General features: G+C 35.1%; 1 protein-coding gene across 3 annotated transcripts in view; it reads left to right on the top strand.

Moving 5' to 3' along the window:
* The window catches only part of RABGAP1L (RAB GTPase activating protein 1 like), a 746,017-nt gene that overhangs the window by 129,215 nt on the left and 597,264 nt on the right, over positions 1 to 19,538 (top strand). For all 3 annotated transcript variants that reach the window (XM_039242373.1, XM_039242375.1, XM_039242374.1), the window contains one exon: positions 1,866 to 2,032. In XM_039242373.1, the coding sequence (XP_039098304.1) occupies positions 1,866 to 2,032 (167 nt within the window). The remainder of the gene's footprint in view (positions 1 to 1,865; positions 2,033 to 19,538) is intronic.

Below are 19,538 nucleotides of genomic sequence, written 5' to 3'. Positions count from 1 at the left end.
AAAATAAGCTTATTTTTCCTATTAAAATAAGCTTAATACTATATTACAGTAATATTTTTATCCAAAAGATAATGTATTTTCATATGCCACAAAAAATATTGACTTGATTTCTAAAATTTCCAAATGATGTCCCTGAGATTATAACTTACTCAGAGAATTCGTGAATAAAAGTTTGATTTCTTACAGAAGTTGGAACTCCAGAGATGAAATGTCTTGGGTCTTTTCACTATACCACCAAGTTGTGTTTTCTATTCTGTTTTGTATTGTTGTCTCTTACACTTTTATAGTACTCTCCTTGGACTTTATGGTCTGCTAGGTCAAGTACAGCGAATTCTTATTTCTCTTGAATTGGCAGGTCGAGTGCTTGTATTTAGTAAGAATGTAATAAGTTTTTTATTGAATTTGACATTAATAGAAGTGTAATTGATGTATATAAATGTTGTATAATGTTTTTAAAAAACATTACTGAAGGTTTCTTCTAATGATGGGCTTGGTTATTTGAACTTTGAGAACTAAAATTTGGACAAAATAAAGTTTAAAAATATTTAAGAAGTAGTAAAGAAATGACAATATGGAATAGCCAAACCACAGAGTGAAAAACCCAGTGAGTGGCGCCTGGCTGGCTCAGCTGGTAGAGTATGTTAACTTTTAATCTCAGGATTGTGAATTCTAGCCCTCACTGTTCATGGGGCCTACTTAAAAGCAGAAAAGAAAAAAAAAAAAACCCAATGAATCTCAAGTAGGGTAAATAAAATATAATCTGTATTTCAGCCTGTTGTGAAACTAAAGAAAACCATTAGATACTAGCCTACAAGATTCTAGGTCTAAAGGCTGTGGCCTGGATGCCTGGGTGGTTCAGTCAGTTAAGACTCCCACTCTTGGGTCTGCTCAGGTCAAGATTTCATGATTATGAAACTGAGCCCCAGTTTGTGAGACTGAGCCAGTCTCTGCATTTCTCTGGCTCTGCATTTCCCTCTTTCCCTCTATCTCTGCCCCTCTTCTGATTGTTCTTTCTCTCTGACAAATTTTCTCAGCTGTGTGTGTGTGTGTGTGTGTGTGTGAGAGAGAGAGAGAGAGAGAGAGAGAATCTCAACCAAGCTCTGAGATACCAGCTCAGAGCCTGATGTGGAGTTTGAACTCATGAAACTGTGAGTTCATGATCTGAGCCGAAACCCAGAGGTGGATGCTGAACTGACTGAGCCACCCAGGTGTGTTGGCCAAGTAAACATTTTAAATAATAACTGAACTTGTGACTGATAACACTATATTATTGCCTAAAATTACTTGCCAGGACTCTAATATAGATCTGTAACTGTACAGAAGAATCTTCATCAGTGCTTTTCCTGAACATACAGTGAGGGGACAGTGAGGGTACTGACAGACCTTAAAGCATATATAACATTGCATAAGCATTTTCCTATACAAATTTAGCATAGTGAAGGTTGAACGTTTGCTTTGATTTGCAGTCCTTCCCATGCAACTCATTAAAGTGAATAGTTTCTTGTATCTCTTTTTATAAGATGAAAGGGCAAATCTTTGTAGTTTTCCAGAGGTTTTTTTTGGGAAATTTGAAAAGATTTTGAAAATTTTACCTTATCTTTTATATTAAGGACCTGATTTGCAGAAAGAAAAATTAAGGTTGTCAGAGACTTTGACCATTGATTTAGATAGGATCAAGAGTATTGAGAAACATACTTGGAAAATGTGTTTACCTGTTTAATCAAAGAGACGGTACAACATTTAAAATTAAACAGAACGTAACATGATTGGAAAAAACAGTTTTTTCGTAAGTGAGGAATCTTTGCTTTCTTATATAACTAAGGAATGATAAAGACAGCATAACACACAGAAAACTTCTCCTGCAGATAAGCGAGTGTACATGACTGTGGCAGTGGATATGGTGGTCACAGAGGTGGTGGAGCCTGTCCGCTTTCTCCTGGAGACAGTCGTACGTGTGTATCCTGCAAATGAGCGATTTTGGTATTTCAGCAGAAAGACTTTCACAGAGACGTTCTTCATGAGGTTGAAACAGGTAGGACCTTTTGTTCCTTTCATATAATAACCTATATTTTTTTCTCGTTTTTTTAACACCAAGGTAATTTCTTAAGTAGTGATAAAAAGCAATAAAATTCCTGAAATAATCAAGTGATCTTTAGAGTCAACCAATAGGATATTTGGAAAATTTACATCGAGGTAATGAAAGTTAAAAAAAAAAAAAGGTTAGTATAATTATTATGCACTTTTTTCACTAGAAACCTGTAATGTGTACCTGTGAAGTATCCACATACTTAATTGAAATATTGATTTTATATATAAAACAAGATCCTTTTATATACAGTTATTTAAAACCAAAAAGACAGGACACAGAAATAGCATATCTTTATAAAATTATAATAAAAAAATTTCCAAGTAGACCTGTGATAATTGTCATTATTATTTCTACCAAAATATATATGAATGTATTATGTAACTTATCAGTAAGATTATAAGATTGTTTTAATACTAAATTAGCAAAAGTGGTTTTTTTTTGACATCCCTATATCAGGCAGTGTTAGGTAAAATACATAATTTTTGTTTTGGAATGAAGGAAGAAGGTAACAGTGAAAAATAATTGGAATTCTAAATGTCTATTTTGTGAAATGAGGGTAAAATGCTCTATTTGAATAATGGAAATCCTTTATATATTATTTAGTACTACCATTTCCCAAATTTAATAATGCTTGCTGCTTCATAGACTATACTCTGTGAAATGTAATATGGTAAAAGCAAGTATCAGTATAGTGAACAAATAAAGAAGCCCCTTATCCATTTTTATATAAAAAACTTGTGGCTCAGTTAGGCTTCATATACTAGATACTTTGAAATTATTGTGTTTTTTGTCTTTCATAAAATTATTAGAGCAATGATTTGACACAACTTTTATTACTGTTTAGACTATTTCCTTTTTTTGTAGCATATTCTAGTGAAGATTTTATGAACAGTGTTCAAAATATTAGTCTCCTGAGTATCTTTTCAAATTTTGTTATGACATATTTTCCTCCCTCCCTTCTTTTCTTTAATTTTTTGGTAACTTAATTGTTTTGACTATTGAAGAATTCATTTGCTATTTTGAGCCAAAGGATTATTCAGAGTTGTGTAAGAGTAAATAAAGGAGCTATATAGAAAGAATGGTCATCATTCTTCCAGTGACAATTAATAAATTACATTAATTCTTCCTTTTTGAGACCTGATAAAAAGTTAGCTTTTTCTTGGGACGCCTGGGTGGCTTAGTCAGTTAGGTGTCTGACTCTTTGACTTCAGTTCAGGTCATGATCATGAGGCTCTTTGCTGACAGTGTGGATCCTGTTTGGGATTCTCTCTCTCTCTCTGCCTCTCTTCTGCTCATGCTCTCTCTCTCTCAAAATAAATAAATAAACCTTAAAAAAGAAGTTAGTTTTTTCTCACATATGTGTGTTAATCTATATACATATATGGCAAGATAAACAAGAGTACTAGGATTTATATATTTATATAAATTTTAAGAATATATATGTTAAATTTTTATTATTAGATGTTATTTTCATGTTTTAAAAATTACTGATTTTTTTTATGAATGAGTAGCAACTAATTAAACATTAAAAATACTGCACAAGGTCATTTCATGTGAATTAAGATTAAATTAAAATTACCTAAAATATTCAGGTCTATTAAATGTAACTTATTTTTTATTCTTATTATGAACAATTTTATGCCAAAATATTAGAAAATGTAGATGCAATGGACAAAATCCTCAAAAACACAATTTACCAAAATGATGGACACAGGTATAGATAGAAAATCTGAATTGTTGTATGTATAAAATATGTTGAATATGCAATCAGAATTTTTCTTGCAAAGTGAACTTACTATGAAAACTTTCACTGATGAATGCCTTCAAACCTTGTGCACTAGGGAAATGTACACATATACGGACATGCATGCATACACGTGAACATGTGAACACACATGCACACACATATGCATACACATACCAAACAACACAGGCTTCCCCTGAGAATAGAGAAAGAAGGAGAACCCCTCAAGACATTTTCAGGTGATTAGTAAATTCCACTTAGTTAACATACAGTGTAATTATTAGTTTCAAGTATACAATGTAGTGATTCAGCGCTCCATATAACACCTCGTGCTCATCACAAGTGCATTATCAAACTGGTTTAAATGAATATCAGATATAATGAAGATGGTTTCTAATTTTGGTATAATCCATGTTCAAGCCGTGGAGACTGAAGGCATACCTGCCCTGAGCAGAAATAATGAAAAGGAAAAAAAATGAAATTTAGAGAAGTTAAATGAATTACTAAAGTTTATTTGAATAATTATTGCAAGGGCTGAGAGTATAATTCCTTACTATAAGTCACACTATGTTGCTCTAAGGCCAAGCTACTTTCTTTCTTTCTTTCTTTCAGTATTTCAGATACTGGGTTGGTTTGTGGCTATTGATAGTAATTTCAAGATGTCAGTCTAGACTAGAGAGCATTGGTAGAAAGAAGGGATTAGGTTAGCATTGAATGCCATTATTACCTTGAAAACTCTGGGTCTAGGCCTTTCCTAATATAAAGGATTCAAAGGAGAACGGGTTAGTTTCAGTTTTGAGGGATTTGGACCTCAGGCACTTAGAATCATTCTGGGATTACTGGATTTACTAAATAAACCCAGAACTGGTCCTCTACTCAAACAGTATGAGATCAGATTCCTGGGGGATAATAACATATTGGTTGGGATTCCCCATCCCCAAATTATTTTTTTCTTGTCAGTTTTCCTGCTGTCAAATACAGTAGGAGCTTATCTGTATGCTGAGGAATGTAGGAAAGTATGATTTACACTAATTAGTGTCCATTTGGGGCCAAATGGCATCTTCATTTCATTCATTTTACACTTGCAGGGAGTGAAAAGAGCATGTAAGAAGGGGACTGAAGGGAGTCTGTGAAAATTTCTGAGAGAGAGCCCTGTGACCTGAGGCCTGACAGAGGATTTAGAATTAAAGTAGGGAACAGTGTGTGCAAATGCCCATAGGGCTGGAAAGACTAGGGAGCACACAAGAGGGGAAGACAGTAGGTGATGAGAGGAAGCTGGGTCCCTGATCACATGAGAATTCGTAGTCTGTGGTAGGGGTTTTTTCTACATCAGCTTTTTTGAAGTGTAATTATCACACAGTACAATGCACCCTCTTTATGACTTTGGGCAAATTTATACACTTGAATAACCACCATTAAAATTAACATAGACAATGTTTGTATTACACTGAAAAATTCTATTTTGCCATCCCACCCATTCCTCCCCAGGCTCAGCCTCAAACAAGTAGTAGTCTCTTTCTGACATTGTAGATCAGAATTGTCTTTTCTAGCATTTCATATAACTGAATTTGTGTACACTATGAGCTCTTTTGTGTAAGGCTTCTTTCATATAACAGTGTTTTTGAGATTCATCCATGTTGTGTGTGTCAGTAACTCATTCCTTTTTATTATGAAATGATAGGCCTTTGTAAGTATATACCACAGTTTATCCATTTATCTGTTTGGAATTTTAGTTGTTTCTCGTTTTGGCTAGTATGGTTAAAGCTGCTGTGTGCATGTCTTTGTGTAGACATAGGTTTTCATTTATCTTGGATAGATACCTAGAAGTGGAATAGCGGGGTCATAGGGTAAGTGGATGCTTCATAAGAGACAGCCAAACTGTTTTCTAAAGTGCTTGCTCACTTTATTTTCCCTCTGTTGATGTACATGTATTCCAGTTTCTCTTCATCCTTGTCACCGCTTAGTATTATCAGCCGTTTAAATTTTAGCTTCTTACAGATGTGTAGATATAACTGATTGCAGTGTTAATTTGCATTTCACAATGATTTTGAACTTCTTATGCTTATGTATAGGTCATTTATATAACTTCATTATAAATACTTAAATTTTTTGCCCACTCTTTTGTTTGTATTACTGAGTTGCAAGGGTTCATTATATATTCTGAGTATGTCTTTTGTCACATACACTAGTTCCAAATATTTCCCCCTGACAATGGCTTGCATTTTTATTTTCTTATCAGTGCCTTTTGAAGAGCTGCATTCGTAATTTTGATAGCTATATTTATCAATTTTTAAAAATTATTTGTACTTTTTGACCATTGATTCCTGGACTCTATATTCCATGCCATTGATCTTTAGGTCTTTTTTGTACCAATAAATACCACACAGTCTTGGCCACTACAGTGTTTTAGCAAATTTTAAAGTCTGGTGTTGTAAGATTTCTGACATTTTTCAAAGTTGTTTTGTCTGTTTCAAGTATTTTGCATTTTTTATCTGAATTTTAGCATTAGTTTGTCAGTTTGTAGAAAAATGTCTGCCACAATTTTGATTGGGATTGCCTTATATCATTTTGGAAAGACTTACTATCTTAACAATATTAGGCCTTTCCCATATCTGAAAAGCTAACATCATCCTCAGGGGGGAAAAACTGAGAGCCTTACCCCTAAGGTCAGGAACAAGATAAGAATGCCCACTCTCACCACTTTTATTCAACATAGTACCAGAAGTCCTAGCCACAGCATCAGAAAACTAAAAGAAATGAAAGGCATCCAAGTTGGTAAGGGAGAAGTAAAATTTTCACTATACTCTACATAAAAAACATGAAAGATTCTACTCAAAAAACTGGTAACACCGAAACATTAATTCAGTAAAGTCACAGGATACAAAATCACTGTATAGAAATCTGTTGCATTTCTTTATGCCAGTAATGAAGCAGCAGAAAGAGGAACTGAGAAAACAATGTAATTTATAATTGCACTAAAAATATTAGGATACTTAGGAATAAACCTAACCAAAGAGATGGAATACCTGTATTCTGCAAACTATAAGTCATTCAAGAAAGAAATAAAGATGACACAGGCACTGCTCATAGATTGGAAGAATATTGTTCACTTGTCTATACTACCCAAAGCAGTCTGCAAATTTAATGCAACCCCTATCAAAATGCCACCAGCATCTTTCATAGAACTAGAACAAATAATCCGAAAATTTGTATGGAAACATAAAGATCCTGGATAGTCAAAGCAACCTTGAAAAAGAAAAGTAAAGCTGGAGGCATCACAATTCCAGATTTCAAAATATGTTACAAAGCTGTAGTCATCAAAACAGTATGGTACTGACACAAAAATAATCATACAGATCAATGGAATAGATTAGAAAACCCAGAAATAAACCCACAATTACATGGTCAGTTAATCTTTGACAAAGCAGAAAGAATATCCAATGGGAAAAAGACAGTCTTTTTAACAAATGGTTTTTGGGAAACTGGACAGCTACATGCAAGAGAATGAAACTGGACCACTTTTTCAACCATACACAAAAATAAATTCAAAATGGATTAAAGACCTAAATGTGAGATCTGAACCCATAAAAATCCTACAAGAGAACACAGGCAGTAATTTCTCTGATATTGGCTATAGCACCTTTTCTATAGATAGGTCCCCAAGGCAAGGGCAACAAAAGGAAAAATAAAGCACTGGGACTTCATAAAAATAAAAGCTTCTACACTGCAAAGGAAATAATCAATGAAACTAAAAGGCCACCTATGGAATGGAAAAAGATATTTGCAAATGACATATCTGATAAAAGGTTACTATCCAAAATATATAAAGAACTGATACAACTCAACACCCCAAAAACACATAATCCAATTAAAAATGGGCAGAAGACATGAACAGACATTTCTCCAAAGAAGACATACAGATGGTCATCATACTGATAAAAGATGCTCATCATCACTTATCAGTGAAATGCAAATCCACATTACAATAAGCTATCACCTCATACTTTCCAGAATGGCAGTACATAAGAAACAACATAAGATCAACAACAGAAGAAATAGGTGTTGACAAGGATGTAGAGAAAAAGGAACCCTTTTACACTATTGGTGGGAATGCAAACTGGTGCAGCCACTGTGGAAAACAGTATGTAGGTTACTCAAAAGAGTAGAAATAGAACTATCCTCTGACCCAGCAATCTCCCTGAGTCATACTAGGAATACTAGGAATTTATCCAAAGGATACAAAAATGCTGATTTGAAGGAGCACATGCACCCCAATGTTTATAGTAGCATTATTTGCAATACCAATATATGGAAACAGCTCAAGTGTCCATCAATTAGTGAATGAAGAAAAAGTGATTGATCTATATCTATATATCTACATGTGTACATCTATATTTATATCTATATGTCTATCTCACCTCAAAGGAATATTATTCAGCCATAAAAAAGAATTAAGTCTTGCCATTTGCAACATGGATGGAGCTGGAGAGTAAAGTGCTAAGCGAAATAAGTCAGAGAAAGACAAATACCATATGATTTCACTGATATGTGGAATTTAAGAAATAAATGAACAAAGAGAAAGAGAGAAGATAACCAAGAAACAGACTCTTAACTCTAAAGAACAAAGTGATGGTTACCAAGGGAACATGTGTGTGGGTATAGGTGAAATAGGTGTTGGGGATTAAGGAGTGCAGTTGTCATGATGATCACTGGGTGATTAAAAATAAAAACTTAAAACAACCCACTAATATCAAGCCTTCCAATCAATGTAGGTGGCATATCACATAGTACATAGCTTTTCTTTAATTTCTCTGAGCAGTGTTGTTAGTTTTAGTAGATAGCTTTTACTCATATTTTGTTACATTGTCTCAAGGAATTTAATATTTTTATGTGACTAAAAGATGTATTTTGGGTTTTTTTGTTTATTTTTTAATTTTAAAATTTAAATCCAAGTTAGTTACCATATAGTATAATAATGATTTCAGGAATAGAATTTAGTGGTTCATCACTTACATATAATACTCAGTGCTCATCGTAACAAGTGTCGTCCTTAATGCCCCTTACCTATTTAGCCCAACCCCCTACTCAAGACCTTGCCAGGAACCGTCAGTTTGTTCTCTGTATTTAAGAGTCTCTTATGGTTTGTCTCCCTCTCAGTTTTTATTTCTGCTCCCCTTCCCTTCTCTTATCTTCATCTGTTTTCTATCTTAAATTCCACATGAGTGAAATCATATGATATTTGTCTTCCTCTGACTGGCTTATTTCACTTAGCATAACACACTCTAGTTCCATCTATGTTGTTGTAAATGGAACAATTTCATTCTTTTTGATTGCCAAGTAATACTCTATTGTATATATATACCACATCTTCTTTATCTGTTTATCAGTCAGTGGACATTTAAGGTCTTTCCATACTTTGGCTATTGTCAGTAGTGCTGCTATAAACATTGGGGTGCATGTGCCCCTTCAAATCAGCACTCTGTATCCTTTGGATAAACACCTAGTAGTGTAATTGCTGGGTTATAAGGTAGTTTTTTGTTTTTTAATTTTTTGATGACCTCCATACTGTTTTCCAGAGTGGATACACCAGTTTGCATTCCCACCAGCAGTGCAAAAAGGTTCTTTCTCTGCATCTTCGCCAACTTCTGTTGTTGCAAGTTGTTGATTTTAGCGATTCTGACAGGTGTGAGGTTATATATCATTGTGGTTTTGATTTGTAGTTCCCTGATGACGAGTGACATTGAGCATCTTTTCATGTGTCTGTTAGCTAGCTGTTACATTTAGGTCTTTCATCCATTTTGAATTTATTTTTGTGTGTGTAAGAAAGTGGTCCAGGTTCATTCTTATACATGTCATTCCAGTTTTCTGAACACCATTTGCTGAAGAGACTGTCTTTTTTCCATTGGATATTCTTTCCTGCTTTGTCAAAGATTAGTTGGCCATACATTTGTGGGGCCATTTCTGGGTTCTAGATTCTGTTCCATTGATCTATGTGTCTTTTTTTGTGCTAGTACCGTAGTGACTTGATGATTATAGCTTTGTAATACAGCTTGAAGTCTGGAATTGTGATGCCTCCAGCTTACAGTTTTCTTTTTCAGGATTGCTTTGACTACTCAGCATCTTTTCTGGTTCCATACAAATTTAAGGGTTGTTTGCTCTACCTCTGTGAAGAATGCTGGTGTTATTTGATACGAGTTGAATGCACCGTTGAATCTATATTCAGTCTACATTGAGTGTGTAGATTGCTTTGGGTAGTACCAACATTTTAACAATATTTGTTCTTCCAACCCATGACCATGGAATGGTTTTCCATTTTTTGGTGTCTTCTTCAATTTCTTTCATAAGTTTTCTATAGTTTTCAGTGTATAGATTTTTACCTCTTTAGTTAGTTTTATTATTAGGTATTTTAAGGTTTTTGGTGCAGTTGTAAATGAGATCTATTCCCTGATTTCTCTTTCAGCTGTTTCATTATTATTGGTGTATAGAAATGCAACTGAATTTCTGTACATTGATTTTATATCCTGCGACTTTGCTGAATTCTCGTATCCGTTCTGGCAGTCTTTTAGTGGAGTCTTCCAGGTTTCCACATAGAGTATCGTGTCGTCTGCAAAGAGTGAAAGTTTGACTTCCTCCTTGCTTATTTGGATGCCTTTTATTTCATTTTGTTGTCTGATTACTAAGGCCAGGACTTCCAACACTATGTTGAATAACAGTGGGGAGAGTGGACATCCTACTCATATTCCTGACCTTAGGGGGAAAGGCCTCAGTTTTTCCCCATTGAGGATGATATTAGCGGTGGATCTTTCATATATGGCCTTTATGATCTTGAAGTATGATCCTTTTATCTTTACTTTCTTGAGGTTTGTTATCAAGAAAGGATGCTTTGTTTTGTCAAATGTTTTTCTTGCATCTATTGAGAGGATCATGTGGTTCTTATTCTTTCTTTTTATCACATTGATTTGTGGATATTGAGGCAGCCCTGCATCCTAGGAATAAACCCCACTTGATCGTGGTGAATTATTATTTTAATGTATTCTTGGATCTGGTTTGCTGGTATCTTGTTGAGAATTTTTGCATCCATGTTCATCAGGTAAATTGGTCTTACCAATTTAGCATTGGTAGTAGTTCTCCTTTTTAGTAGGGTCTTTGTCTGGTTTTGGAGTCAAGGTAATGTTGTCCTCATAGAAGGAGTTTGGAAGTTTTCCTTTCATTTCTGTTTTTTGGAAAACCTTCAAAAAATAGGTGTTAACTCTTCTTTAAATGTTTGGTAGAATTCCCCTGGAAAGCAATCTGGCTCTGGACTCTTGTTTATTGGGAGGTTTTTTTTTCACCTAAGATCTATTCATTTATTATTTCTGAGAGACAGGCTCTGTCAGCACAGAGCCCAGTGCAGGGCTTGAACTCATGAACTGTGAGATCATGAGCTGAGCCAAAGTTGGACGTTTAAACTGAGTCATCCAGGTGCCCCGCTGGGAGATATTGGATTACTGTTTCAATTTCTTTACTAGTTATAAGTCTGTGCAAATTTTCTATTTCTTTGTTTCATTTTTGGTAGTCTCTATGTTTCTAGGAATTTGTCCATTTCTCCCAGATTGCCCAGTTTGTTGGCATATAATTGTTCACAATAGTCTCTTATTATTGTTTGTATTTCTTTGGTGTTGGTTGTGATCTCTCCTTTCATTCATGATTTTATTTATTTGGGTCCTTTCCTTTTTCTTTGTGATCAGTCTGGCTAGGGGTTTATCAACGGTTTCCGGTTTCACTGATCTGTTTTTTCCCCCCAATATCATTGATTTCTGCTTTAATCTTCATTATTTCCCTTCTTCTACTGTTTTTGGGCTTTATTTGCTGTTCTTTTTCCAGCTCTTTTAGGTGTGAGGTTATATTGTATATTTGAGACCTTTCTTCCTTCTTTAGGAAGGCTGAGATTGCTATATATGCTTTCCTCTTATGACTGCCTTTGCTGCATCCCAAAGGTTTTGGGCTGTGGTGTTATCATTTTCATTGGCTTCCATATACTTTTTAATTTCCTCTTTAATTTTTTAGTTAACCCATTCATTCTTTAGTAGGGCATTCTTTTTTTTTTTTAAATATTTTATTTATTTTTGAGAGAGAGAGAGAGAGAGAGAGAGAGAGAGAGACAGTGTGAGCAGGGGAGGGTCAGAGAGAGAGAGACATGGAATCCAAAGACAGGCTCCAGGCTCTGAGCTAGCTGTCAGCATAGAGCCCGATGTGGGGCTTCAACCCATGAACTGTGAGATCATGACCTGAGCTGAAGTTGGACGCTTAACTGACTGAGCCACCCAGGTGCCCCAGTAGGGTGTTCTTTAATCTCCAAGTACTTATGGTCTTTCCAATTTTTTTTCTTGTGATTGATTTTGAGTTTCATAGTGTTGTGGTCTGAAAATATGCAATGTATGATCTCAGTCTTTTTGTACTTGTTGAGGGCTGATTTGTGGCCCAGCATGTGATCTGTTCTGGAGAATGTTCCATGTGCACTGAAGAAGAATGTGTATTCTGCTGCTTTAGGGTGAAATGTTCTGAATATATCTGTTAAGTCCATCCAGTCCAGTGTGTCATTCAAAGCCATTGTTTCCTTGTTGAGTTTCCGCTTAGATGATCTGTCCATTGCTGTAAGTGGGATGTTGAAGTCCCCTTCTATTATATTATTAAATGAGTTTGTTTATGTGTGTGATTGATTTATATACTTGAGTGCCATTATTTTGGGGGTATAAACGTTTATAATTGTTAGATCATCTTGGTGGATAGACTGCTTAATTAATGACATGATGCCCTTCTTCATCTCTTGTTACAGTATTTTAAAATCTAATTTGTCTCATGTAAGTATGGCTACTCCAGCTTTCTTTTGATGACCGTTAGAATGACAGATTGTTATTCATCCCTTTACTTTTAATCTGCAGGTATCTTTAGGTCTAAAATGGGTCTCTTGCAGGCAGCATATAGTTGGGTCTTGTTTTCTTATCCATTTGGATGCCCTGTGTCTTTGATTGGAGCATTTAGTCCATTGACATTTAGAGTGAGTACTGAAAGATAAGAATTTAGTGCCATTTAGTGCCCGTGGAGTTGGGAGTTTCTGGTAATATTCTCAGGTCCTTTCTAGTCTTTGTTGCTTTTGGTCTTTTTTGTTTTGTTTCATCTTTTTTCCACTCAAAGAGTCCCCCATAAAATTTCTTGCAAGGCTGGTTTAATGATCATGAACTTATGTAGCTTTTATTTGTCTGGGAAACTCATTATCTCTCCTTACATTTTGAATGACATCCTTTCTGAATAAAGAATTCTTGGCTGCATATTTTTCTGATTTGAGCATGTTGAAAATATCCTGCCACCCCTTTCTATCCTGCCAAGTTTCTCTGGATAGGTCTGCTGACAACCTGATCTGTCTTCCCTTATAGGTTAAGGACTTTTTTTCCCTTGCTGCTTTCAGAATTCTTTCCTTGCCTGAGTATTTTGTGAATTTGACCATGATGTCTTGTTATGGCTGTTTTTTTTTGTTGAATCTAATGGGAGTTCTCTGTGCTTCTTGGATTTTGATGGAGGGTCTCATGCTATAATTTGGTCACACAAACCTTCTGTTCCTTTTTCTCTCTCTTTGTCTTCTGGGATTCATATGATTCAGATGTTACTCCTTTTTAATCAGTCACTGAGTTCTCTAAGTCTTGTATTGTGCCCTTTTTCCTTTGTTTCCCTCTTTTTTTTCGGCTTCATTATTCATAATTTTGTCTTCTGTATTACTGGTTTGCTGCTCTGCTTTGTTCATCCATGCCATTGTGGCTTTCATTTGAGATTGCATCTTGGTAATAGCATTTTTAATTTTTCCTGGCTAGATTTTACTTCTTTTATATCCACAGGAAGGGATTCTGTGCTTTTTTCATCTCCAGCTAGTATTCTTCTTATTGTGTTTCTACATCCTGGTTCAGACATCTTGCTTACATCTGGGTTGATTAAGCCCCTGACTGACATTTCTTCTTGTTCTTTCTTTTGGGATGAATTCCTTTGTTTTGTTATTTTGGAGGAAGAAGAAAATTAATAGAATAAAAAATTAAAAATGAAAAGCAAAACAAATAAAGGAAGCTAGGTCCTACGTGTCTTTTGGTCTGCTTGTTGAAAAAGCTTGATAGTGTATCTGCAGAATTCTGTGGCTCAGGTTATGCAGATTGTTGTGTTAATCCTCAGATAAATTTCCCAGGTGTTCAAAATGATTTGGTGCTGATCTGTGTTTAATGGATGAGACAAGCTCAGGGTCTCCATGCTGCTCCGCCATCTTAACTCCTTGCAAAAGATGTATTTTGTACAATTTAAATTTTTGATTGTTCATTGCTAGAATATAAACATTTACTTGTCCTTTGACCTTATTTCCTACAACCTAAGTTTATTAGTTTTATAAAGCTTGAATGTTTTTTATATATGCAATAATGTCATCCAGTGTATAAAGACAGTTCATATCTTTTTTTTCCAATTTGATTACTTTAGTTTCTTTTTCTTGCCTTGCTGAATGTTTTTTTTTCCCCATGAATGTGTTGGATTTTATTAAATACTTTTTGTGTATATATATATGTTCAAGTTCCTTTTTTCTCCATTATTATGTTGAATGACACTGATTTTTCAAATGTTAAGCTAACTTTGCATTTTTTAGGATAAGCTCCACTTATCCTAATATCATGATGCTATTATTTATATATATATTAGTCAGTATAATATTATTTTCATATATAAGCTAGATTAAAATTAGTAATACTTTGTTAAAGATTTTTACGTCTATTTTCATGAAGACTGTTGGTCTGTAGTTTTATCATAAAGTCTTTGTCAGATTTTAGTATTAATGTAATGTTCTCACCAAACAGTTCACATTTTTTTCTTCCATTTGCTTGAAGTATTTAAGACTATACTATTTCTTTCTTAAATATTAGTTAGAATTCACCAGTGAAGCCATATGGGCCTAAAGTTTACTTTGTGGGAAGACTGTCAGTTATAATATCCTTATTAGATATTGTGTTTTCTGTTTATTATTTTTATTTCTTCTTGAGTTATTATTGGTGATTTGTATCTTTCAAGAAATTTTCAGTTTAATCAAGGATATTTAATTCATTGTGTAAAATATCATCTTATTTTCTTTTTAATATCATTAGGATTTATAGGATCTGCTTTTATTTGTGATATAATTTTTGTATTCTCTCTCTCACTCTCTTTTAAAATTAGCCTAGCTAGAAGTTTATTAATTTTATTGGTTTTTTTTTTCTCAAAAGGATCAGAAATTTATTCATTGATTTCCGTTGTTTTCTGTGATTCCTTTTGTTTTGTTATTTTCTTTTTTTTCCCTCCTACTTTGGATTTAACTTGTTTTTCTTTTTCTAGTTTCTCCATGTGAAGATTAGATCACTGATTCAAAAAAATTTTTTCCTGGGGTGCCTGGGTGGTTCAGTCACTTAAGTGTCCGACTCTTGATTTTGGCTCAGATCTTGATCTCACAGTTTGTGAATTTGAACCTCTGTAATGTACTGACAGCACAGAGCCTACTTGGGATTCTCTCTATTTCCCTGTCTCTTTTCCCCTCCTCTTGCTTTCTCTGTCTGTCTCTCTCTCTCTCTCTCTTAAAAAAAAAAAATAAAATGTTTTCTCCTGATGCTTTTCACTTTTAAAGTTATAACTTCCCCTCTCACTGCTGCTTTAGCTGTACCCATAAGACTTGATTCTTTGTGTATTCATTTGAGTTGAAATATTTTTCATCAATTCTGTATTATTTCTTTTGTGATATATGGGTTGTTTAGAAATGTATTATTTACTTTTCAAATTTTTGTGATTTTTCCAGTTACCTTTCTGTTACTGATTTCTAATTTGTGTCATTTTGATCAGAGAACATAGCCTGTGTGATTTAAATCCTTTTAAATTGTTGAGACTAACTTTTTGACTCAACATATGGTCTTTTTGGTAAATGTTCTGAGAGTACTTGTAAAGAATGTATTCTGCATTTGTGGAGTGCAGTAGTCTGTAAATGTCAGTTATGTTAAGTGCTATGATAGTATTTTTCTGGGATCTCTACTGAGTTCTCTATTGATATCTCCAATGATATTTCTCCATTCATGTTGGAAGTAAGAACTTCTATCTATTAGTATCGCAGTAGTGGTGATAACAGTTATTTTACAAGGATTAACCTATGTAATCTTCAGTACAACCATTGAAGTGTAGGTGCATTATTATCCTCATTTTTCAGATAAGCATTTAGGCACAGGAAGGTTATTAGTTGCCATATCAGGAATTAAACCTGAGAAATTTGGCCCTAAAACTCATCCTTGTGAATTGTTTATGAGAAAGGGAAAATATTATAGTCATAAAACTAAAATTGGGATTTTTTTTCCTTGAAAACTTGTCTGTATGAGTATTGGTCATTTTTGTTATATTTCATTTCAACTTGTCTTCTTTACTTGCATCATCTTTGTTGACATCACTAATTACATTCGATATAATGTGAAGAGTTTAGAAAGAACATCTAAGAACTCCTAACGTTTGAGAAATTGGCAGTGAACTTTACCCTTCCAAGAGGACAGGCTTAGGACACCTGGGTGGCTCTGTCAATTGAGCATCCAACTCTTGATGTCAGTTCAGGTCGTCATCTCTCTGTAGTGAGATCGAGCCTCGTGTCGGGCTCTTCACTGAGTGTGGAACCTGCTTGGGACTTGCTCTCTCTGTCTTTTCTCTCTCTCTTTCTCCCCCTCTCCCTCAGCCTCTACCCCACTTGCACACCCTCTCTCACAATAAATAAGTTTTAAATAAAGAAGAAAATGGGCTCTTCGCTGCTGAAATGCAGTGATACATGATTCTGATCTGGGAAGGGCCCTCTGCTTATGTGGAATCATTTGGAAATGCTTGCCCAAAAGGTTCCTGCTCCAGAAGCCTTTCTAATACTAATGAGCATCTGGTATTTTACTATTAGATGCTGATTCTACTGCTTTAAAACTTTGCTACCTGTTAAAATGCCAATAACCCCAGGAAATAGACCTTAATAACTTTTACCAGTAATATTGTATTCATTATTGATGAGTTAATAAAAGTCTTTCCTTAGGCTAGATTTTATTAGAGGACAAGATTAAGAAATCAAGAGGGCATTCTAGTAAATTGAGGAGAGAGGGCCAGAAGCCTGTATAGCTTATTTTATAGTATTTCTGAGATGCCAATACTCATTTTAGAAATGATTTTCAGTGGTTAATTTATTAAATATTTATTTAGTGCTACGATGTGATAGGCATTATGCTAGGTGTTAGGGATACATGGATGGATAATATATGTTCCCTGTGTGTAAGGAGTAAGAATGTAGTAGTAAAAATATTATACCACTAGATAATACATGCAACAGTAGAAGTATATGCAAAGTACAGAAGTTGTGCTCACTAATCACACTCACCACATTAGATTGAACTCATTCCTCCTGGGGTTGTATCTTACCTTACCATTTTCTAGATGTTTAACCTTAGGCAAGATACTCTATCTCTGAAATGTAGAGTTTTACTATACCACCTGATAAGAGTTGTTAAAAAAAAAACCTCCATTTTCTTTACTATGATTCACACCACTTCTCTTTTAACACCAGAAAGATAGGTGTTTTCCCACATCAATCAGTTGTCCAACTCTGTGGACACCAACTGGGTATCCTACAGTTCAGTTACGACGTTACCTGGAGTTGGCACAGACCTCACAGGTTAAAGTCTTCAGATCCATAAGACTGAGTCCCTTTATCCCCAACTTCAGACACCAGTCCTGAGTCCACTTTGACACATTTTCTTTTAACCTCAGATTTGATAATTTCTTAGAATGGGTCATAGAATCAAGAAAACAATTTACTTACATTATTAGTTTATTATAAAACAATGTAACTCAAGAACAGCCAGGTGGAAGAGATGGACAGGGCAAAGTGTGGGGGGAAGGGTTGTAGATTGTGGAGCTTCCATGCCCTCTCCAGGCTTGTCACCCTCTCCACTCCCATGTGTTCACTAACCCAGAAGCCTTCTGAATCCCTTTATATAGGGTTTTTTAATGCACATTGTGTAGGCATGATTGATTAAATCACTGACCGTTAGTGATTAACTTGCTGAATAGCCCCTTTCTCCTCCTTGGAAGTTGGGGAGAGGGTCTGAAAGTTACGACCCTCTAATCACACTGTGGATTCCCCGGGCATCCATCCCTTTCCTCCTCCTCGTCTTGGGGGCTTTTCCAAAAGTTACCTCATTAACATGAACTCCAGTGTGGCTGAAAGGGGCATGTTAGCAACAACAAAAGATTCTCCTTTTACCTTTATTGCTCTGGAGCTAATACAGAAACTGAACAAGACCCAGATATCATAACAAAAGATATTTCTTTCACCTTTTTAACTGTAGACTGTTTTCAGGAGCCAGGATGAAGACATATATATAGTTAGATATATGTATCTTACTATATGTCACAATATCACAGTTGTTTTGATGAATAAATAAGAGTTCATGTACGGTCCCTTAGAACAGTGCTTGTCACCTGGAAATTATTTAATAAATATTACTATTGTTATTATTAATGCTAATTGACTACTTTTTTTTTTTTTCTATCTAATCTGTATTCTCTTTGGGCAGAGTCTTTTGTATCTTCAGCCTAAAGTGAATGAATGCATACATGAATGAATCAATGAATAACCAGTAAAAAAGGTCAGGCTTTTGAAGTATGACAAGGCAGAGAAGGGCATTTCATTTGGAGAAAATAGTTGAGTAAATTTGTAAAATTCTGATGCAAGGTGATATGCTTAAGATCTTTAGAAAAATTAGATATTGCTGAAGCATCAGTGGACATGGTGTAATTACTCTGAATAGGCAGGTCATTATCATGCCTAGAAATTTAGAGACTTTGCTCAGGTTGGGAGGATTTTAAAAGCTATGAATGACTCTAGATTTATAACCGAGGAAGGTCACTCTGACAGCAGTGAAAAGGCTGTTGATACTGGAGGCAGAAAATATATGAAGTGAGTGGGCTATTATGGTCAGGATAAGAAACAGTGATTGTCTAAAGATAGGCAGTGGCAGTGGGGATAGTAGAACAGAGGAATTGGAGGCGCATTACAAAGTAAAAATAGTAAGATTTGGTGTTTGATTTGATGTGAGGTTGAGGGAAAACAAGGGTGCTAGGATTACTTCCAAGTGACTGGCTGATTGTTGATCTTCTTGATGGAGATAGAGTTCCAGGTAGAAAAGTTATGAGACTTGTGAGGAAAGCCAGTGGAGTTTCAGATATGCTGAATTTGATGTTCCTGTGGGGCTCCCAGGTTAGTAGGCAGTTGGATATTTGTATCCTAACCTTGGCAAGTAAAGATTTTAAAAGTGGTTAATACTTGGGAACTGTAAATAGAAGCAGATGAAATCACATAGAATCCAAGTGTTGAATGAGAAGTGGAAGAAATAGAGACACATTTGAAAGATTGGTAGAAAGGGATTGAGCCAAATAAATCTAGAAGGGTAAGCACAGATCTAGGGATGAACTCACAAGATCATGAGAGCAGGAAAGGCAAGGAAGGAAATTGTTTCCAGGAGGAGAGAATGCCCACAGCATCAGTTATTGCAGGGAGGTTAACTAGGGAGTCGATTCCTAAATAAGAGACATGATCTTAGACTGTAGCCTTGGACAGTTTCAAAGGAGCAGTAGGGCAGAAGTCAGAGTGCAGTTGATTGAGGG

The sequence above is a fragment of the Hyaena hyaena genome, unplaced genomic scaffold (genome assembly GCF_003009895.1).
Source record: "Hyaena hyaena isolate Hyena2069 unplaced genomic scaffold, ASM300989v1 scaffold_209, whole genome shotgun sequence".
Classification (NCBI taxonomy): domain Eukaryota; kingdom Metazoa; phylum Chordata; class Mammalia; order Carnivora; family Hyaenidae; genus Hyaena; species Hyaena hyaena.
This window is presented reverse-complemented; position numbering and strand designations above follow the sequence as displayed.